The sequence below is a fragment of the Populus nigra genome, chromosome 12, assembly GCF_951802175.1.
Source record: "Populus nigra chromosome 12, ddPopNigr1.1, whole genome shotgun sequence".
NCBI classification, from domain to species: domain Eukaryota; kingdom Viridiplantae; phylum Streptophyta; class Magnoliopsida; order Malpighiales; family Salicaceae; genus Populus; species Populus nigra.
Genome location: NC_084863.1, coordinates 5,204,834 through 5,227,758, shown reverse-complemented (window position 1 = coordinate 5,227,758; position 22,925 = coordinate 5,204,834). Strand labels below are relative to the sequence as shown.

At 31.0% G+C, this 22,925-nt stretch overlaps 2 protein-coding genes and 1 long non-coding RNA gene across 6 annotated transcripts; 2 read left to right on the top strand and 1 right to left on the bottom strand.

Moving 5' to 3' along the window:
* Positions 1 to 1,426: 1,426 nt before the first annotated feature.
* Positions 1,427 to 4,416, bottom strand: LOC133669625 (uncharacterized). Of its 2 annotated transcripts, none has more exons than XM_062089837.1 (5): positions 4,313 to 4,416; positions 3,761 to 3,832; positions 3,523 to 3,595; positions 3,359 to 3,425; positions 1,427 to 1,808 (listed from the first exon to the last, which is right to left on the bottom strand). In XM_062089837.1, exons 2-5 carry the CDS (start codon positions 3,820 to 3,822, stop codon positions 1,708 to 1,710), a joined length of 303 nt encoding a protein of 100 aa, XP_061945821.1. In that variant the 5' UTR covers positions 3,823 to 3,832; positions 4,313 to 4,416; the 3' UTR covers positions 1,427 to 1,707. The 2 variants fall into 2 exon arrangements, with proteins under 2 accessions (XP_061945821.1, XP_061945820.1); XM_062089836.1 differs by lacking the exon at positions 4,313 to 4,416 and adding an exon at positions 3,977 to 4,306.
* A 1,605-nt stretch (positions 4,417 to 6,021) lies between these two features.
* On the top strand, positions 6,022 to 9,304 carry LOC133669060 (multiple C2 domain and transmembrane region protein 14-like). 2 transcript variants are annotated; one of them, XM_062089070.1, is made up of 2 exons: positions 6,022 to 8,626; positions 8,733 to 9,058. In XM_062089070.1, the coding sequence occupies exons 1-2, from the start codon at positions 6,185 to 6,187 to the stop codon at positions 8,895 to 8,897; spliced, it is 2,607 nt and encodes an 868-aa protein (XP_061945054.1). In that variant the 5' UTR covers positions 6,022 to 6,184; the 3' UTR covers positions 8,898 to 9,058. The 2 variants fall into 2 exon arrangements, with proteins under 2 accessions (XP_061945054.1, XP_061945053.1); XM_062089069.1 differs by having other exon boundaries at positions 6,022 to 9,304.
* Positions 9,305 to 20,544: 11,240 nt separating this feature from the next.
* Positions 20,545 to 22,084, top strand: LOC133669081 (uncharacterized). 2 transcript variants are annotated; one of them, XR_009833840.1, is made up of 4 exons: positions 20,545 to 20,830; positions 20,921 to 21,110; positions 21,252 to 21,367; positions 21,550 to 22,084. It is a non-coding gene; the product is annotated as an uncharacterized LOC133669081 (long non-coding RNA). The 2 variants fall into 2 exon arrangements; XR_009833839.1 differs by having other exon boundaries at positions 21,252 to 22,084.
* Positions 22,085 to 22,925: the final 841 nt, after the last annotated feature.

The following is a 22,925-nucleotide window of genomic DNA, read 5'->3' as shown; positions in this document are numbered from 1 at the left end:
GTAAAATACATTTCACACTTTTATCATATAACTTCAAGTGTTTCTGATATGGTACATATGCAAAGGCCAAGCACCCAAAAATACTGAAGTGATTACTAGTAGACTTATAGACACTTCGTGCCTCTTTATGCCTCATAAATATGGGGTATCTATTTAGTATATGCACACTTCAATTGAATGTTTCAAACCAGAAAGTTTTTGGTAATCTACATTAGTCAGCATGCTTAATACCATAGTTAAAAAGGTAGGATTCTTTCTTTCTGATACATTTTTCTGTGGTGTATATAATGTCATGAGTTGCCTTTAAATTTCATGTGTATTGCAAAAATCTTCAAAGTATTTTGAGGTGTGTTCTTCCCTCCGGTCACTATGAAAAGTTTTAATCATGATGTTTTTTTTTATTCTCCACAAAAGCTTTGAACCACTTGAATGCTTTCAAAGCCTCTAATTTTTCATGTAGAAGTTGTACCCAAGTTTTCCTATTGAAATCATTAGTATGGGTGGTAATGAAGTGTCTATTCTTTCTATTTTTATTCTCCACAAAAAATTTATATCATTTCTTATTCATATCACAAAAGAAAAAGAATAGGTACTCGCTACACAAGTTTCTTTAGAAATATTAAGCAAACATTGCTTAGGTGTGCAGAATGAATCATCTAATGGTTAAGGTTAAAAAAATTTCAAGAGAAGAGCCAACTACATCCTGCCGCCTCTCCCTGCTCTAACGAACAGGCTAATCGCACTCCAACTCCTGTAAGTACATTACCCAGACTCTCCTTATGGGTGCCCCAAGAAAAGACTCCATTTGTTCTTTTACCAAGTAAGATATACCATTACCAATAAAAGAAAAACCTTCAAGGTTTGGAGCTTTATTCCCACTCCCAATGCTGAGTGATTTTGTTGAAAAGACATTGCAACAATTTCAACCATGCATTGAAAGAACAAAAGCAAAAGAAATAGATTTTAAAAATACAAAAAACAGCTCAAGTCATACACCTAGAATTGTGATAAGAATTATGAAATTAAAATATTTTCAGATATCAGTCGTATGTATCTTTGGGGGTCATTGGAACACTTGCCAGACAGTTCACAGAAAAAAAGCATAAAAATGTAAGTTATATTGTTAGATGAACCCAACGAACTGCAAATATTGAAGAACCTCTTTGACAGGATAATTCACAAAAACCGTTATCATTTTCATGGAGGGGAATAGAGAAAATGGAGCCATGTTGAATAATGTTCATGCTCTTTTAATTTGCTCAGTTGATTATAGGAAATTGAAGAAAGCAATAGGAAACACATACCAAACCCAGATATTTTGTCACTTCTTGACAAAATATAAACGAATGAAAAAGTGCAGAAACTTTTACATGCCTATTGAATTTAGGAATATTTGCATTTCAAAAGTAGCAAAAAAAACAAAAGAAAAAGTAAATGGGTTCAGCTTTATTTATTTGATGATTAAGAATCTTTTAAACCTAATTTCTTTGCACAAATGGTTTGAACAAAAAACTTTGGCAAGGAAAAGTAAATTACAAAATTTTCACTCTCATTTCACATGAAGACACCCATGGCTATTTTTAAGTAAAGAAAAAGGGAATATTTTACAAGATTGTAATCTGTAGTTGATCTTCCAATGATAAAAGTATCTGGAATCTCCAAGGTTTCAACCAGGTATTTACCTTTTTGAAATTCTCTATAGCTGCTTCACGCTCCTTTGCAGCTTGCAGTTCCTCTGGACAATTCTTGAAATTCTCCTCCCAAGCTTCCTTGGCAGCAGCTGCAGCTGTTTCTCTGGCTGCCTGCTCCTGCAAATAGCAGATTCACCAATTAACTATACCTAAATGATGCAGACAAGAAAACAAGCAGAATTCTTGTATCTTTGTCAGATTTTCAAACACAGGGGTGTTTCTTTAATTTCCATATTTCTAGAAATTGTCTAGGTCTAGGATTTTATTGTATATTTTGTCTTATTAGTCATTAATTACATAGGTTTATGTAGGAATAGTAGTATATTCTAACTTGAGATTTTTAAGTCCTTGTTAGGTTAGGAGTCTTAACTACTTGACAGTTTAGCAGCATGTTGGTTTTATTTTCAGAATAAGCGTTTATAAACAAAATTTCCAGCAATTATGCTTTTAAGTTGTGTGATGCAATCTTTCATAGGTGGTACTCCCATGAAAGATTGCATCACACAGACTGCATGTGCACACACTCACAAGAGTGCACAAGGCAACACCGGAACAACAGAAATCTTGTTTAAAATAGTATTTATGATAGCAAAAAGCACTAGAAATCAATTTAGCAGGCACAAAGAAGATTGCATAAGAGTTCCTGAAAATCCCAAGGGAAAGCACAAACAAACCTGCATGTGCATGATCGCTGAACGCATGCACTCACAAGAGAGAACAAAGTAATACTAGAATGAGACAAATCTTGGATAATAACATCTATGATAACAGCAATAACAAGCAGGAATGAAGATGGTATGAGTGTTGCTGTAAATCACAAATCAAAGAGCTTGAACACGGAATCACGTCAGTTTCTATATCTTCAGAATTGCAATTCATGCTTAAAAAGTTTGGTTGTTTTTGGAACATGAAAGATCAGATATAAAAGCAATGCTGTGCATAGAATTCGGCTATAAGTTGTAGGAAATAGGAAATATGATTACTTTTACTTGAATTAATTCCTCTGATATTTCTGGCAAGAAGGCCACCAAAGCAACCGTGAGCAGAGAAAATCAGCAAATGCTATTTGAATTTTTAGATCTCCTACACTATCTTCAGAATTGAATTTTCATATTCATCAAACATACATAGGATTCAAAGGTGGAATTAGACAAGTAGTAATATGCCTAGAAAAACACAAAATTGGTTGTTCACCTCAGCATCATCTATATCAAAAAAGTCATTTCAGTCATCAAAAGAATTAGAAGTCATATCATCCTCTCCATGCAGTTTATCAGGTTGAAATTGAACTAAACTGCATCAATTATACAAATTTAAACAATAATTCTTGTGATAAATAGTAACCAACAGCACTTTGCAGAAAAACGATGGTGTACTCTTCATAAAACTTTTGTTTTAACCAAATTATTCGAAAACATATATACTAATTTGCTAACTACACTAATCAAAATTCAAATAATTTAGTTCAATTACTAAGTAAAACTTCAACTTTCACAAACTTGAAAAAATAGAAACATGTTCATTCCAGTTTCAACTTTTGGCAAGTAAACACAGTTTTCTATCTATTCTAGCAAGAAATTTGAAAACAATGGCACATGCTCGAAACTTTTTTATAGGAAACAGATGTATTGTAGAACAAACAAGGAAAGAAGCGCAACAAAACAAACCTTTTTCATACAACCTTTCCCGTGAAATGTTTTCACTTGGGATTTTCGATATTAGTCTCGGCACTACCTACAAATAAAATGTATGTGGTAAGAATATTAAAAAAAACAGAATAAAACGTACAAAACAGATAAAAGTTGACGAAAAGAAAAGATCAAGACCACACCTCCCCATCTATAAATAGGGGATCAGCTCTGAGACCCGGAAACGCCAAGACTTTCCCGTAGATATTGTATGACCTTCACAAAACCAGCACAAAATAAAAGAAATTTTTTTGCTTCATTATTTATCCACTGGCATAAGATTTCAGTACAAAAGAAAAAAAATCCAAATAAAAATCGAAATTCTACATTACATTAAATAATAAATAAATAAACCAATGCATTGAAAACTTAATTAATTACTCGATTTCATCATCTTCGCGAGTTGTGGAGACCTTTTTTCCACAAGAGCTGCAAAACTTCATTGCGTATTCACTGTCAAAACAGGAGGAGCTCAAAAAAAAAAAAAAAAAATATATATATATATATATATATATATATATATATATATATATATATATATATATATATATATTATTTGGACGAGTGTTTCGAAACTGAGATTTTCGATTTTCTTACCTTTCTCAGCTAATATTCCGTTGTTTTCTCAGCAATCAAAACAGAAATTGTTCGCTTATAACATGGTTGAGAATTAGGGTTTAGTTAGACAGTAATTAGGGTTTTGAAAAGGAGGAGATAATTAAATTAGCTTTGATTTACGCGAAATTGTGAAATTTTGAGGAGTTCCTAATTTGAATCAAACATTTTTTATTTGGGAAAAAGGAGCGAAACTTTAGAACGGCGTTGAAGTTAACGTCACTGGGGTTATTGGTTTATCTTTATAAGCTTATTTTTTTCAAAACAGAGAAATAACCGTTGAAAATACAGTGAGACCAGAATAACCTTAACCTTTACCTTTCTTTCAATGTCTTTGCCGACAAAGAGAGAGAGAGAGAGAGAGAGAGAGAGAGAGAGCGCCATTGACAATACACATGCCAGAATGAGCTCTTAATAAATAATTTCCTGCACTTTAGCAAAAACTTTAACAAAAAGGTAACATAGAGCTGTTTATTTACCGGAAAATATTTTTTTTTAATAAATTTTAAAAAAACAAATTATTTTTTTATATTTGATAGTATAATAAAAATAAATTGAAAAATATTTTTCAGTATTTGGTAATGTTATGGAAAATGAACTAGAAAATAACTTATTAATATTTTTTTTTCTTTAAATTTATTAAAATAATAAGAAACAAATCTTACAAATTAAAAGGTTGAATGAGAATGAAATTGAAAAAAATATAATTTCATAAATTATTTCAAATAAAATAAATAATAATAAAAATAATAAAGATTAAATCTAAAAAATAAAAGATGAAGAAATCAAAATAATAATAATAAACATTTTATAAATTATTTCAAATAATATAAATAACAATCAAAAGAATGAGGATCAAATTTGATAGATAAAAAATTTCAATAAAAAAATGATAAAGGAAAAGCAAATAACAATTATAAAAATAAGAACCAAAGGTAATATAAAAATTAAATTTTAAGAGATGAAATTGAAAAATAAATATTAAAAACAAAATATATATAGCAATCAAAAGTTTGAGGAGCAAATTTGATATAATCAGCAAATAATATGACATTTCTAAATTTTTCACAACTTTCGAAAAATATTTTTCGCCCAAATTTTTCAGGAAAACACTTTCCTGAAAACCAAGGTAAATTTTTCTTTGACTGGAAATTTTTTTCCGTTGACCAACTTTTCTAATGACAAATAAATACAGGAAAGTTTGGAAAGTAGTTTTCTAGAAAGTAAATTCCGGGAAACAAACATAACCGTAATGAAACAATAAAAATAAAATTTTAATATTACTTTGTTGCATTAATAATATATTAATAATCTAGCCCACAATAATACAATTTAAAACTATAAAATTAGTATATGATTTTTTAGTTATTTTATTATTAATAATACTTTTCAACAGCTGTTGTGATCAAAAAAATTTTAATTATTTTTTATTTAACAATAATTTCAATCGTATTTTTAATCAAATATATATTTTAATTCAACCAATCACAACAAAAATAATTTTTTAAAACTTATTTTTTAAAAAATTATATCTACAAAAATTATTATAATATCAAATACACTCAAAATTACTTCATAATATTTGATTCAACCTCAGTTATTTAAACTACGACTTGAATGGTGGATAAAAAAAAAGTAAACAAAAGCAAACACAAACTTCCTTCAAGATTTTTATTTATTTTTATATTTTAAAAATATTTTAAAAAAAATTTAAATTTTTTTTTACTTCAAATTAATAATTTTTTTAAAAAATTATTTTAAAACAATCACAAACCCTTCTAAATACCCTCGCATATTCAAACATATTTTTGTGTACACAAAACAGCACCAGGCACGCTGCTCAGCTCTCTCAGTAACACCCACGCTGCTCTTGCCTCCCTCCACCACGGTACTACCTGCCCCAAGTCTCGCAACCCAAAGATCTCTCAACGTGTCCCTTCTTGTCCTACGTGTAGTTCCTGACGTGTCCACGCTCCTCTTCATGACTCCTGCGATCTGGCCCCTCCCTTCCATTTTATACCCCTCACCACTCCTTTACCGTTCACTCTCTAAAGAGTGAAAACTCTCTCTCTCTCTCTCTCTAACCATTTTCTTTAACCATTTTGTTTGTTCTTCAGTTCTTGATCCTTCATTTCTCTCATTTTATTACAACTCGCTGATTGTTTTTTTCCTATACCAAAGATCAAAAGAATGGCAGAAACCTGTACAAGAAAACTGATAGTTGAGGTTTGCAATGCCAGAAACTTGATGCCAAAAGATGGCCAAGGAACAGCAAGTGCATTTGCTACTGTAGATTTTGATGGCCAAAGAAGGAGAACGAAGACCAAGCTCAGAGATCTGAATCCAGAGTGGGATGAGAAGCTTGAGTTTCTTGTCCACGATACTGACTCTATGGCTACTGAGACTTTAGAGATCAGTCTTTACAATGACAAGAAGACAGGTAAAAGAAGCACTTTTCTGGGCAAAGTAAGGATTGCTGGTAGTGCTTTCGTTAAATCTGGAGGAGAGACTCTTGTTTATTATCCGTTGGAGAAACGAAGCGTGTTTTCGCAGATTAAAGGAGAGCTGGGGCTGAAAGTCTATTACATCGACGAAGATCCTCCGGCTCCACCAGCAGAGCAGAAACCTGAGGAGAAGGCACCAGAGACGGAAGAGAATAAGCCAGCAGAAGAGGCGAAACCTGAGGAAGAGAAAAAAGAAGAGGAGAAGAAAGAAGAGCCAAAGACGGAGTCCAATAAAGAGGCAAAAAAAGAAGAGGAGAAACCAAGTCCACCACCACAAGAGGAGAATCCCAAAAAACCTGAGGAGGCAGCTCCTCCAGTTAAGGTGGAGAATCCGCCGTTGGCTGAGAGTGAAAAGAAGCCGTCGAAAGAAGAAAATGAAAAGGCAGAGATTGTAAAAAGATCTGAGGTAACAATCCGTGATCTTGAACTCCGGTCTTTAGCCAGTGATCGAGGTCGAAGCGCTTATGATCTGGTGGATCGGATGCCATTTCTCTATGTTCGAGTAGTGAAAGCCAAAACAGCAAACAATGAATCCAAAAGCCCAGTTTATGCCAAGCTCATGATTGGTACACACAGTATCAAAACCAAGAGCCAGAGTGACAAAGACTGGGATAAAGTCTTCGCTTTCGATAAAGAAGGATTGAATTCAACTTCTTTAGAAGTTTCAGTTTGGACAGAAGAGAAGAAAGAGAATGAAGAGGCAGCACAAGAGTGTTCTCTGGGTACTGTATCTTTTGATTTGCAAGAGGTGCCCAAGAGAGTGCCCCCAGATAGTCCTTTGGCTCCACAATGGTACGCTTTGGAATCGGAGAACTCTGCGGGAAATGAAGTCATGCTCGCCGTTTGGATTGGGACTCAGGCTGACGAGGCATTTCAAGAGGCTTGGCAATCGGATTCAGGTGGCTTATTACCGGAGACCAGAGCCAAGGTGTATCTGTCGCCAAAGCTTTGGTATTTGAGACTAACGGTTATCCAAACCCAAGATTTGCATTTAGGTTCAGCTAAGGCTCGAAACCCTGAACTTTATGTTAAAGCTCAACTTGGGGCCCAGCTTTTCAAAACTGGTAGGACTTCTGTTGGGTCGACATATTCTAGCTCGGCTAATCCGACTTGGAATGAGGATTTGGTTTTTGTGGCGGCTGAGCCGTTTGAGCCATTTTTGACTGTGACAGTGGAGGATGTTACTAATGGGCAGTCAGTGGGGCATGCTAAAATACACGTGGCAAGCATAGAAAGGAGGACAGATGATCGGACAGAGCTTAAATCAAGATGGTTTAATTTGGTAGGTGATGAGACCAAACCCTACACGGGAAGGATACACGTGAGAGTGTGTTTAGAAGGTGGGTATCACGTGCTAGATGAGGCAGCTCACGTGACTAGTGATGTTCGAGCAGCAGCTAAACAGCTAGCCAAGGCTCCGATTGGGTTGCTTGAAGTTGGAATCCGAGGAGCCACTAATTTGCTTCCTGTGAAAACAAAGGATGGTACACGTGGGACCACTGATGCTTACGTGGTGGCTAAGTATGGGCCCAAGTGGGTTCGAACCCGTACGATCCTTGATCGATTTAATCCACGGTGGAACGAGCAATACACATGGGATGTATATGATCCATGCACTGTGCTAACCATTGGTGTCTTCGATAATGGAAGGTACAAGCATGATGAAGCTGCAGGAAAACAAGGCAAAGATGTTAGGGTTGGTAAAGTAAGGATCCGTTTATCAACTCTTGATACTAATCGGGTGTACTTGAATCAATATTCTCTTACGGTGTTACTTCCTAGTGGAGCCAAGAAAATGGGAGAGATTGAAATAGCCGTTAGATTTTCATGCTCATCGTGGTTAAGTCTAATCCAAGCTTATACTTTACCAATGCTACCTAGAATGCATTATGTGAAGCCTTTGGGTCCAGCCCAGCAAGACATTTTACGACATACAGCAATGCGTTTGGTGACTGCTCAGCTAACCAGGTCCGAGCCACCATTGGGCCAGGAAGTGGTCCAGTTCATGTTGGATAGTGACACACATATGTGGAGCATGAGGAGGAGCAAGGCTAATTGGTTTAGGGTGGTGGGGTGTCTTACACGCGTCGCTACTTTGGCACGTTGGACCGAAGGGATTCGCACCTGGGTACACCCACCAACTACTATTCTCATGCATATACTGCTTGTAGCTGTTGTGTTATGTCCACATCTCGTGCTCCCCACCATATTCATGTATGCCTTTCTGATCTTAGCGTTCAGATTTCGGTACCGTCGAAGGGTCCCACTCAACATGGACTCCAGGCTCTCTTATGTGGACATGGTGGGACTTGATGAGCTTGATGAAGAGTTTGATGGATTCCCAACCACACGATCACAAGATGTGGTTCGACTCCGATATGATAGGTTGCGGGCATTAGCTGGCCGGGCCCAGACACTCTTAGGTGATTTTGCAGCCCATGGGGAGCGCTTAGAAGCTTTGTGGAATTGGAGGGATCCGAGAGCTACTGGGATTTTTGTGGTGTTTTGCTTAGTTGCTTCATTGGTATTTTATGTGATTCCATTTAAGGTGTTTGTATTAGGGTTTGGGTTTTATTACCTCCGCCACCCAAGGTTCCATGACGACATGCCATCTATCCCAGTTAGTTTTTTCAGGCGACTACCGTCATTTTCGGACCAAATTCTTTAGAAATATGGTGGCGCGTTTTGGTTCACTTTTTTGGTGAAGTTATAATCACGGAAAAGTGTGTTTTGTAATGTGGTTTATAACCATTGATTGATTTATTAGTTATTTGTTAGCAATAAATAAAGCTTTCAAGTTGGTAAAGTGTACCTCTTGCATGTATAAAACAAAAAACATTACCGTTATTTTTATCATTTATGAGATGGGATTGGTAAAAGGATGGATATTCACAATACTAGTTTACATGACTTGTTTATTGTTATTTTTAATATAAAAAAATGTTCATGTAACGAAGAATATTTTTTACATTATAATTAAACTCAATTCATCAAATTAACTTTTAAATCTCTTGAAATAATTTTTTATTTAGCTCAAATTTAAAGTTAAATAATATAGAAATTGTTTTAATATAATTTAGTCGATTTGGTAGGTTTAAAAACAACCCAATCAACCATTAAAAAAATCTAATGATAAAATTGAGGAAAAAATAACAAATTTAACAAAAAAAAACCTCTGCCTCAACTAAGAGGGTCAATTTCACCTGAATCCAATGGATACTGATCTAAATTTACCCGAATAGATATTAATTTTTCCTCGTTTGGGTTTGGATCGGGTTCGGGTGATACCCAAAGTGAAAAGATCGAGTTCAGGTAGGGTATAGATATTACTTTACATGACTTGAAATCATGCCCAAACCTGACTTGAAGTACAAAGATAACCTTAAAATTTAAAAAAATCACATTTATATCCTTATATATATACATATATATATATATATATATATATATAAAGATAAACTAAAGTTTCTCACTTACCTCTCCACACAAATTCACGATTCACGCTTACTTTTTTTTTCTTTTTTTTTACCAAACCACCAAATTACAAACCAAGTACAACTCACAAATAAAGGTAAACCGCATAAATCCCTATGATCAAGTTTGAGATAATCAAGTTACGTCTAATATATCAAAAAACTAGTCTAATCCAACAGTTAAAATAGTCGATGTTAACGAGGAACAAAGTTGACCTAAAAATTGACAAAAAAAGAACCCAGAAGTCCTATGCAAAGTGGTTCCAAATCTAATCTCCACCGTTTAGAGTGAATATGAGAGTTGGGTGAACCTCCCTATCAAAATTAGAGCAGATCCAACGATGGACAAAAGCTAAATAGGTCGGTGACTTTATCTTCCCCGAACATCGTTTTCCAGAAATATTAAAATCCTAAAAACGCTCAAACAAACGAATATAATCACAATCTGAACAGTCTACTTGTAGATAATATTAACATGCACAACATATTAAAAAATCATCTCAATCCGACAGTGGATGACAGATTTATGGTCGGCGCAACTGTTCAGATGGTGTTTCTGTCTAAAGAGAATATGAAACAATGGTTTTGGGTTCGAGTTCAGGTTCAGGTATGAATACCCACCAGATGAATAATGAATGTCTAGCGGATACTCGATGGATACCTAAAACCTGATTGGATCAGGTTTGGTCCATGCCCGATCAAGTTGGGGTCGTGGTCAGGTAAAAACATTATGATCGGTTTGGGTATGGATATTACAATACCTAATCCATGGGTACCCATTGTTATCGCTAGCCTCAACTCTTTACCTAGTCTGAGTTTTAAATTGAACATTATAGGAGTCTCCTCGAATTGATACAATCGACTTGATTGGCTCAAAAACAACCTGATTGGCTAGTTTAAATCATATGAGCTGACATGATCTAGTTGACTTGGTATGTCAAAAAAAAAACTATAGACCAAAAAAAATGAAGATGAAATTGAGAAACAAATGATGAAATTAAAAAAAAAATAAAGTAAACTTTAAGGATATAATTGAAAAAAAAAGACGAAATTGAAATAATAAAAAACCTCACAACTCGACTCATCTGGTTTAAAATTAAATAATATTGGAGTTAACCTAACATGACCTTTTGAACTTGGCCAGTTCAAAAAACATATATGACTGTTAAAAAAATAAAATGTGAAATTGAGAGGAAAAAAAATAAAAGAAAAAAAAGTATAGAATTTAGAGTTTATATGAATAAAAAAGCATATGCATTGCACCTTAGTTGTTTTAGCATATAGAAATTAGCAAGAAATTTTAGGAATAAACATTCACAAGAACAATAATGAATAAAATTATGGAGAAATTTTTTTTTTTGTCAAAATTATCTTCCTAATTCATTTATATTTTGTTTTGACAACAAAATAATTTTTCTATTAGCAGCATAACTCATTGAATAAAAAATAACAACAAAAAAATGTTTTTTGCATAAACTATAATGATTTAATCTTAAAGAAAAAAAACTATTTTTAATAAAAAAATATAATTTTTTATTCATTCATTTTTAAAAAACATTTGATGAAAATATACATTTTTTAAGAGTTACCTCTCTGTATTCGTGTCCAACTTCATGTTCCTCTAACTATTTGGATGACCAATATGGAAATGCTCCGACGACCAAAGATAAATATTAATAATTAAAAATATTAGTTAATAATTAAAAAAAATATCATTCGCTAAAAACATAATATCAAATTATACTTTTAAGAATAATAAGCAGTTGCCAATTTATTTTAGAATGGCGTTGACGTTAACGTTGCTGGAGTAAAGTGGTCCCACTGATCTAATAAACATAAAGACTATAAGAACATTTTTGCCACTTATTAAATTTATTTTATTCTAGTCCCTCTAGTTTTAGTTTCCAAAACTTTCCCTTTGATTTTCAAAAAAGCTACCGTAATATTTTTTTTATTAATATTAGAATTAATTACAAAAAAACCTAAATATCCTTGAATTACTCTACACTAATAATATTAGTCCTTTAATATTTTTTTTTAGTTTGGTCATTTGACATCGTAATAATGACAGTTTGGGCTTGATAAGTTGTTTTGTCTATCTACAAATAGGGATGTCAAGATGTCGAGAAAATATTTTTTACTCAATCGATATTCAGTTTGGCAAACTAAAATACAATTTTATTGGTTTAGAGCAATTAAAGGTCTAGGGACCAACTTTTAAGCTTTGGTAAATATTAAGCTTGCTTAATTTTCTCCCACTACAAACTTGGTTGCATAGGCAAGGGAAAATTACAAGTTATTTTGTTTATTGGTTACTAAAGTTTTTTTTAAAAAAATTGATATTTCAAGATTTGGTATTTTTAGATTTAATTTAATGGTTTATTTTGGTTACCTAAATATATGAATCTTGCAATATCAATGAAAGTTTTGATGCTCAGTTCATGTTCGGTTTATTAAAATAAAACCAAATTATGTTAATTTGAAGCAATTAGAGCTTCGAGGACCAAATGTTACACTGAAATAAATATGAGGGACTAAAACTAACAAGCAGGTAAAGATTGATTGGCATATGAAATACACATACTAGTAAGTGAAGGAAGTCGCAATGCAGGCAGCTTTCTTTGATGGCTAAACATTGCACTCTCGATGGCATTGAAAGCGATGCAATGTGTTCTTCCATGTGATATTACACGTGTAACCAGAAACGTAATGGTTTGTTGTTGGCAGCATTTTTATTTTCTCTCTCTTTTTCTCGGGATTCACACTTGTCTATCTAAAATTTAAATTTGTCCTCTCATTTCAAATTGGTTCTCATTTTTTTATTGCAATTTTTTCTTCTTACTCCTTTTATGAAATTTAATTTTTTTTTAAATTCACACTTCAATCCAAAATTTTAAGTTGTACTCTTATTGTTTTTTCAAATTTGATTTCTATTTTTTTATTGCTATTTTTTGTTTTGGAACGTTTTGTAAAATTCAATTATTATTTTTCGATTTTATTCTTCATTCCAAAACTATAAGATGTCCTCTTAAAAAGGATTTATTTTAAATTTGGTTATCATTCTTTTGATTACTGCTTTTTAGGTCCCGTTGTAAATTTTTTTTTTTTAATTTCATCATTCATTATAAGGTTGATTGGGAATTGAGCTCTGTTGATTTCACTAATAGAGTGATCCTAGTCTCAAAATCTAAGTCGCGCGTTTAAAAAGTTAACCCATGTTGATATTGATTTTTTTTAAGGTAAATTTTTTTCTTAACTAAATTTTGGTTTAATTTAATCTTTCGATATTGGGTTTGTTTTTTAAATTAGGCTTTATGATTTTCTTTGGTTATCTTTATATAGTGTTATCTCAATCTTATGACTTAGGCTACTAGTTTGGTGGGTTACCTCTAATTAACTTTGGGTTTTTTTTAATTTAATATTTTTTAGCCTCATAGTTTTTCCCATTTTGTTTTTTATTGGGTTAGCCTATTCACATGATCAGGGTAGTGGGGTCTGGTGGGCTTCTAGGGGTTTTCATGTGTGTTTTTTGTTATTTTTGTTAATTTCGATTTCATCTTTCTACACTAGGATTGTTGAAAATTGAGCTTCGTATTATTTTTATTATTGTTTTTTATTAGGTTATGTCAACCTCATAATCTGGGTTACAAGTTTGGTATATTAACTCGGGTTGACTCTAGTTATTTTTTTATCCTTTTATTTTTTTTAATTTCATCCTTTCTCATTGGGTTTGCTAGAAATTGAGCTTCGTTATTTTTTTTCTTTGACAAGTGTTTTTTTTTTTTAGATTATTATGATCTCTTCTTTTGATTTAATTTGATTGTTTTATTGTTGTTGCTTTTTTTCAATCATCTAATTAAATAATACCATCTTATTTGACTTAGAAAAATCTATAACCTAAGTCACATATTTTTATTACTTTTTTAAAACACGATTGTGACACCTAAATATCTTTTTTTTACTCTAAAACAAATTCAGCTCGTCTCACAATGTAGCGCGAGCTACCAATCTAATTAACTACTATATCAAAAAAGTTGGGGTTTATCCATGTCCTTCACTATTCATATATAACTACTATATCAAAAAAGTTTACGGTTTTCCATCTCCTTCATTGTTCATATGAAGAGAGAAGAAGATGAACTTTTTTTTTCCTTTTTTCTTTAAATATATCTTTTATTTTTTTCCCCTTTCAATTGAATTTTTTTTTAGTTTTTTTTTTCTTCAAATTTCAATCTTCAATATTTTGTTGATTTTGAATTAGTAGTCATAGTTTATTTTGATTTATTTTCTATGAGGTTATTACAGTATCAAACAAATATTATGATATTTAATTTATGCTCAATTTTGTAAGCATCTATTTTGTTTATCATATCATTATATATATATATATATATATATATATATATAACATTTTTAAATGTAGTGAAGTCTATGATTAGGGCTACAGGTTTAGCGAGTAAAGTCATGAAGTTCGAGTTAATCTAATATGTCATTGTCTCAATATTAAAAAAAAAATTATATCTTGATTTTTTTTTAAAAAAAAGCCAAACTATGCTATTACTGATCGTTCGAGTTGTCTTTGGACTCATCAATTTAAGTAGGTCACATAAAAATAACTTTAATGCTAGTTAATTTTAAACATGGACTAGGTAAGGAGTATTAAGAGATTCAAAATAGATCTGCTAGATTGAGTTTAATAACAATACCACATAGTTTCTTTTTTAAAAAAAAAATCATCTTTCAATTATTTTATTTCCATTGATTTTTTTAATTTTTTTTTAATTTTCTCTTTCAACTTTTATTTAATTTTAAATTGATTTTTATAATTTTATGATTCAAGCCTATTTTGAAATGTTTTTTTAATCCAACCTTTAATAAAAGTGCGGTTCTACCGACTAGTTCTCTTCAACCTGTTGGGTTGTCTTTTACAAGGTAAGATCTCACTTTTCCATCAACTTTTGACTCAAGACACTTGCAAGATAATCTCTCTCTCTCTCTCTCTCTCTCCCCCTCCCCCCTCCCTCCCTCCCTCCCTCCCTCCCCACCATCTAATTCAAAAAAGAAAAAGAAAAAAAAAAAAAGGTTCAGACCATCTGTGTACATACTACCAAAAGATAGCCCATTTCTTACCCCCATCAACGACTAGCTTTTGCTTTTACCTATCAATGTGCTATCCTTTTCACCTGTATAAGGGATGCAATCCTAATATTATATGGGTATGACGTGGATTAAAAAGAACTAATTGGGATTTGGAAAACACTGTAGTATACTTGTATAAATAGTTGCGGATTCATTTTTATTATTCTCTTGAAACTAATGATATATTTGTCCCTCAATTAAAAAAAATTAATGTTAGTTGTCAGTAGCGTTAAAATCTTTTTATTGAACTTATTAGTCATTACCAAAATGATCCAAAATAAATAAGTTTTTTTTTTCATTTTAATTACACAGTGAAATGACTAAAATAATTTTAAAAACAAAAAAAAGATAAAACTAGCCTCAAAGTAATTTTTATATTTTTCATGATAGGTTTTTCATTATTATAATATTAGGTTCGAGAAAATTTGATATTTGAACGGATATAAAAAATAATGAACAATTAAAAAACACAATAAAACAACTAAATTGCCCTTAAAAGAAAAGAAAATTAAAATTGGATTGAAAGGGCTTTTATGTCTTTTCACAACTATTTCTATGTTATTATTAAATCATATCAGAGGTAATTTCATTTTTGAATAAAAAAAGAACATGCACATGTACAACACTTGGAGGTGTGTTGCAAGCGTCCGTGCATTTTGAGTGGCGTGTACGGCGTCTCCTGACATCTTGAAAAATTACATCTTGACTTTCTTTGTTGTTAGAATTTCGACTTCAGTCCTTATTCTTTTTATTTCTAGTATGTGTTCTTGGTCATTTTGTAGAAGTTTTAATTATTTTCAATTTAATCCTTCAATCTCAATTTACCAAATATTATATTTTTCAATTTAATCCTTATTCTTTTGATTTCTAACTTTGTTCTTTGACCTTTTTGTAAAAACTTTATTGGTTCTTAATCTCATTATTCAATCCAAATTGATGATATTATATTTTTAAATTTGATCCTCGTTGTTTTGATTTTTATTTTTTTTCTTGACTTGTTTCTAAAAGTTATTATCCTTTTTAAGTTCACCCTTCAATCTAAAATTTATTTATATTTTTATGTTAATTTTAACCCATATTCTTTTGATTTTTTAGGTCATTTTGCTAAACTTAATTTTCTTTTCAATTTCACTTTTCAATCAAATTTAAAATTTATTTTGTATTTTAATTTTGATTTTCATTCTTTTAGTTGCTAATTTTTTTAATTTTTTTGTATAATTGAAATTCTTTTTTCAATTTCATCTTTCAATATTTGATTAATTCAGAATTGAACTTCATGGTTTTTATAAATATGTTCCTTTGAGTCTAATGACCAAGGTCATGGATTTGAAGAACTGACATGTTTTTTAAGGCTTTATAGTTCTCTTTATCTTTTTATCATGTTATTCTAATTTCATGATTTAAGCTATGGGTTTAGCGAGATATCCCAGGTTGCCTTGATGTTAATTATTAAAGTTATAGATTTGTCATGCTAACTCGGGTTAACCAGCACTAATTTTTTATATATCTTTTTTCTTACCTTGTTTTATTCTTCTGTATTTAATTGGTTGTGGATTAAGATATATTTTTTTATTATCTTTTGAAAAAAAAATAATTTTTTTAGGTTATCCTAATTATTTTATTTTTAAAATTTGATCCATTTATTGTAATTTTTTATTTTTTTATCTAATTAAAATAAAAGCAGTTTATTCAATTCAATTAGATCTATGATCCCGAGTAGCACTTTTTTTTAAAAGCATGCTTGCAGCAACTGAATATTATTTTTTGTGAAATAATAGTCTGACATCGCAGCAATACATGGGCACCTAAACTAATATTTATCTAATTAATAATAATAAAAGCTTATCTCTCAAATGTTTTAAAGATGGAGGTGTGTCTTTTCATATAAAACTTGGGGAACATCAAAATGATTTTTTGAATCCCAAACTAAACTCTTTTTTGATATTGCATTTTAAATGGGAATTGATTAAAATTTGAAATTTTTTAAATTATTTTTTATATATTTTTTTTATTATTTTGATATGTTAATATTAAAAATATTTTTTTAAAAATAAAAAAATATTATTTTAATGCATTTCTAAATAAAAAAACATTTTGAAACATAATCGCTACCACATTTTTAAACCCCCTTTAAACTTCTTTTCCAAATATTTAAATAGAGAAAAAAAATATTATTTGAACATAATATTCTATTTTCTTTTGAAAAAAATAATTTTATAGAAAAGAGTGATATTTTATGAATTTGTACACACTCTTAATTTATTCTTGTAAGCATACGTGGTCAACGCGAAGTTTCCAGAATAATGCCTCGTCAAAACGTTGAGTATTTGACAAAACAAAACGTAAATACTTCATGCAGTTTTATTTTAGTTCGTGGAGAAATTTATAATATTTTTTATATTTCTAATAAATTATTTATAAATGGATAAATTTGAATTTTTTATTAAATAAACATGTTTTATTTTCAAATAATTTAAATAAAATAACCTATAAAAAAATAACCAAGGACCTGATTTAATAACTTGATGAATTTTGATGCAATTTGATAATTTTTTTATTTTAACACTTTATGTTTTTATTGGTTTGTTTTAATTTTTTTTAGAATTTTGATAATCAAAATAAAATACCAGTAAAGTATTATATAGTTTAGAAATGATTTAAGTAGCATATTTGATGTTATTTAAGATTTTATATGATGTATAAATAAAAAAAATGGACTTATATTTCTGGATTCATTATAAAAATAGCATATTTTTAGGAATTGGTGTTTTAAAAAAATTATCATTATCATTATCTTTATCATTATATAATAATTATTTTTGTGTTTTAAAAGTACTTTTAAAAAATTTTGAATTTTATTTTATTTTTTCTTTGCTTTTAATTAAAAAAATTTAGTGTTTTAAAACCATTGTGATGTGCTGATGTTAAAAATAAATTTTTTAATATATATTATTTTGATGTATTTCCGAGCAAAAAACACTTTGAAAAATAACTACTACCACATTCTCAAATAAAATAAAAGAAAAGTATTGCATTAAAGATATAATAGTCATAATAAGTTCATTTTTTATATATAGTTATGAATCAAACTAATATACATAAAAAATATAAAAATATTAAATATATGTTGATCAAGATCAAGGAGGGCAGGAATAATAATTGCATTATACATTTCTATATCTTAAAATAAATTATGCATAAGGGATCAAAGAAAGAATAATTTTGGAAAGAAAAATAAAGAGATAGAACATTATGTAAAAAATAAATAAAGAGTATTAGCCACACAATTTCATAAAGAAAGATAAGAATGAAAGGGAAATTGAAGCATAGAGAATAACGATAGACAACAATCTATGTTATTGTTTTTTTTTTCTAAAAACTATTAAACCTATGTCAATTCAAATAATTTGTATTCTAAAAAAATATTATATTTGCAAAATAAAATAAAATAAAATAAACATAGAGTAAATGAAAAATGCACAGTACTCGAACTTTGAAGAGGTAGTAAAAATAACGGGCTATTGGGGACTTGAACCCAGAACTAACAAAAAGCCAAATACATACTATTAACTCTTTTTTTTATTATTATTGTTTTATTCCGGTAAGAAAACATGTTCCGAAGCACAAATTTTGAGGACAATGTGCGCAAGTTCCCAACTGCCCATACCTTGCCTTTGCTCCTGACTCCCGTGGATATTAAATGGATCAAACCACGCTGCAATATCAGTTAATTAGATTTTAAATTTATTTTTAAAAGATTATTAACTCGAGTTTTTTAAATTTTTAAATTACTAAAAACTTATATAATTATTAATTTTAGAGTATATAGAATTAATCGAGGTACATGTAAACTGGTCTGAATACCCATATTAATAAAAAAAATCACTAAACTCCATTTTTAATAATCACAACATTATAAAAAATACAAGGAAATCGTGTTTCACTTAATCAATTTACTATAGATATCGTGGATGAAAGTTTTGTAATTCTTTTTAAATTCTAATTTTTAGTTGTAGTCTATTTTTCAAATTATAATTTTTCAGTCCTCATGTTTTGTACAAATTCAATTTTAGTTCAAATTTTTATTTTTTTATTTTTTAGTATCTCATTTAAAAAAGAAGAGAAAAATTGGTTGGATTTTGATGGTAGAGAAAAAAAATGATATAGGGGATTTTTCTCTAATATGCAATTTTATGTTATTGAGCGTAATTTTCAATTCAACCATTGGATATAGATGAATTTTTTTCTCAGAGATTTTAGAGACCTTGTTTACTATAAGGTTAAAATCTCATAATAATCAAAGATTGGAAAGGTCTTCGAATAATCCCTAAATGTTATTGTTCGAGATATGCTATATTTTTTTAATTGATTTATGATTATTTTTTCTATTTGAATTAGAACTCTTTTATTATTATTTTTTTGTCTTTATTTAGTATGTTTTCACTAGTTTTTATCATGAATTTTATTACTTTTTCTTTATTTTTTTTTGTTGGTTTAGGTAAGTTCTTAGGTTTATATAAGGAGTTGTAAATCTCTTAGATAGTCAGACAACATGAACAAAAAATATATATAGTAACAAAGTTTTGAATTAAAATTTTTGTGTGATACCTATTCAGTGTGATTTTGTATTTTTTCTACTTATTATCTTTCTTGTGTTGCTTTCATATGCATTAGTTGGTATCGAAGTCTAATGATCCTAGGTTACTGCTTGTTTAATGCTGCAATCCCAGGTTATCTTGTTTGTTGTGTTCTGCTAAATAACCATGACTAAAAAAGATCGTAGAGCATAGCGTGTTTAGGTAAGAGAGGACAGAGAGGTTCTCGCTTGGAAGAGGAAGGTCAAGGAGATGCTAATAGAAGATATATAAAGACAAATTTCAAAACTAACTCATCGACTGGAGATAATAGACATTGAGAGGCATATTAAAGAATTATCTTTGTTATTAAAAGAGATGAAGAATATGATATTAAAGGATCATGAGAAGAGTGATTACAAATCCATTGTTAGTTTTGAGAACTTGTTTCAATGGTATGAGCAAATGATGTATCATCTTAAGATGTTTGAAAGGATAGTGAGAATCCTCTTCATTAGTCTCACCACCTCAAGGAGAGCCTCTTCAATGCCTAACCTTCTACCAACAGAAGCCTCCATAAACTACCTCTTATTTTCAATCAAGACGAGAAAATTGAAGGGAGATCGACATGGTTGTCAAACTCGCAAGTTGACTCGTAAAATCGCCCAATTTTACGAGTCAACTCAGAGATATAGTGTGAAATCGGGTAGCAAACTCGAAAATCAGCAAACTCGGTCAAAATCAGCCAAACTCGGTTAAAATCGATCAAACTCGGTAAACTCGGTCCGAGTTTACCGAGTTTGAAAAAATTAACAAAATCTATTCACTCTTCTTAGAATCTCAGTCATCTCCATCCTGTTTGTCTCACAAAAATCCCCCTTTCCTCAAATCCACCAGCAACGCCTTCCACTCTCTTTCTTTCTCTCAAAACACCTATTTTTTTCTCTCTACACTCAAGTCTTCACCATTACGACGGAGGCGCAGCCACCAGAACCAGGTTCTTGCAATTTACTTGGCTTTCAGTGGGTTTTTTAGATTATTAAAGATACAACAATGGAGACATCTCTAAGATATGGAGTAGATTCCAAAGCCCTCAAAATTCATGCCAATGAGAGGTTTGCCATTGATTCCAGCACCCACTTGTAGGTAACTGTGATTGATTTCTTGATATTATTTATGGGAATTCTTTAAAATGCAAATTTAGGGCTTTAATTTTTAATTTTTGTTTTTGTTTAGGTTCACGGGGAGCTAGATACAAGAAGTAAATTGTAAGCTATTGTCCTAGCTACCATATGCAACTAATATCTTCCTTCCCTTACCATGACAGGGGACTTCTAAAGCAGCTGCGAAAGTATCTTGGAGCATCTATAATTTCCATAGAGAACAAGATGTTAGATTCAGAATTGGGTATGAAGTGATTACCAAGGTACATTTCCCATAACTTTATGGTTAAAACATCTAAAAGCCTGTGCATTGTGTTATACATAGTCAAAAGTAACTGCTTTTGACTTGAGTTGTCTTTCTTTTTCCACTTTTTATTTATTTTTTATTTATTTTTCCTATTCAGGTGCCTTATCTGCAGATTAGAAAAAATAATTGGACCCTCAATGCTGACATGAATGGTAAATGGAATGTCAAATTTGTTTTGTGAGCAAAGAAAGAGCATGATATATTCTCTTAAAGGTGAGATGCGTGACTGTAAAATGTCTGTTGATATATTTCTTTGTTTTAGGTTCTGACCTAACTGAATAATAAACTGCAATCTGCTAATATGTATAGGGCCATCAATTAGATTTTTCACAAATTTGCATCCATCAAGAATTCTTACCTTTCATGTTGATTTTAGGTGATCTTTTTTTGTGTAGCTTGTTCGTTACAATTTACCCCTCTTGTGGGATTCAAAATGCTTAATTCATGTTCTCCATTGCTAATTATGGAACTTGTCGAACTAGTGTTTGTGACTTGCATAAGGTATCCAACTAAGTGTATGTTGTATAAGAAGTTAAGATAGGAAATCAGCATATACTAATACCCCTCACCCATTTATCTTCTAACACTCTGCTGCCAACATGTATTTAAATGAAGAAACTAAGAAGGTCATTTGAGTTTATGAGCAAAAACTGGTATTTTCTTTGTACAGTAGACTCTTTTATTGATCTATATTTCTATTTGTTGGTAAATTTGATTTTTTTTTTTAACTTTTTGCATGGATAGCTTGATTTCAGTTGGATATATCCAATCCTGTCTCTTTTTTTCTGGATGAAAGTGCTATAGTTCGCTTTATTTCACTTTTATTTTAATTGTGTTATATTATTATTTACTACTTAATTGTAATTGTTAATATATAATTAGTTAAAATATTTTACTTTCTGATTTTATGATTTTACGATTCGAGTTTACGATTCGAGTTTATATTGTATATTCCGTGTCGTGTTAAAAAAATATTTTTGACAACCTTGGAGATCAACCAAGAATGAGGTTAGTGAAAGCATCCTCGAATTCAGTTTTCTGAACCCGAGTAGAAGGCCTAGTTGTTACAGCTTCTACCAATAAAACTAGAAGTTAAGGTAGAGAAAATGCCACCAAAGAAACCTCTACAATCGAGACTGGAACACTAGGTTCCATAAAGGTAGAGACCCTACTCCTCTTAAAACGAGTGGCAAAACCCACAATCACTTCAGAGAGAGTTAAATCTACTTGACCCCTGGCTAAGGGAGTACGACTTCCCTCAACTTCATTTTATACGGGAGTTTTGACTTCTAATATTGTTTCCTTATGAATAGAGCCCTCATAAATAGAGAGCTCATAAAAAATGATGGGGTAATCCTCCATCACTTCTTCAGCCCTGCCTTCAACCACAATAAGAGATAAAGGCTTTTGGCTGATACGCTCAGCCTAGTCAAGCATCTGAGTTGTGTACTCTCCTAGTTGAAGGCGAGAAACAAACTCTATATCCTCCGCTTCTAGAGTGCTAGAAACACCGTCCTTAGGGGGTTCGAGGTAGCTTTCATCTCTATTAAGATTCCTTAATGACAATAGAAGGACTTTTGCGAGGAGAGATACTCTCTCCCCTACCAGATATGGACACTAGGGTGTCAACCCCTAGTCATGTGGCCTAGTCTGATGGACCCATGCCCCCTGCTATTTTTTCTAGCTTCGGGTTAGAACCTAAACTCCTCTTTAGGGGCATCAACACCTCTTTTTTTAGAGATAAAACTGACTTTCTTTGGGTTTATTTTTT

Bases quoted from the DNA above. Each gene is read 5' to 3' on its own strand.
- LOC133669060 (XM_062089069.1), top strand. From the start codon at position 6,185: ATGGCAGAAACCTGTACAAGAAAACTGATAGTTGAGGTTTGCAATGCC.
- LOC133669625 (XM_062089837.1), bottom strand. From the start codon at position 3,822: ATGAAGTTTTGCAGCTCTTGTGGAAAAAAGGTCTCCACAACTCGCGAA. The intron at 3,596-3,760 runs GTAATTAATTAA...GGTTTTGTGAAG, and splicing joins CGCGAAGATGATGAAATCGA to GTCATACAATATCTACGGGA. The intron at 3,426-3,522 runs GTGTGGTCTTGA...TTTTATTTGTAG, and splicing joins CCCTATTTATAGATGGGGAG to GTAGTGCCGAGACTAATATC.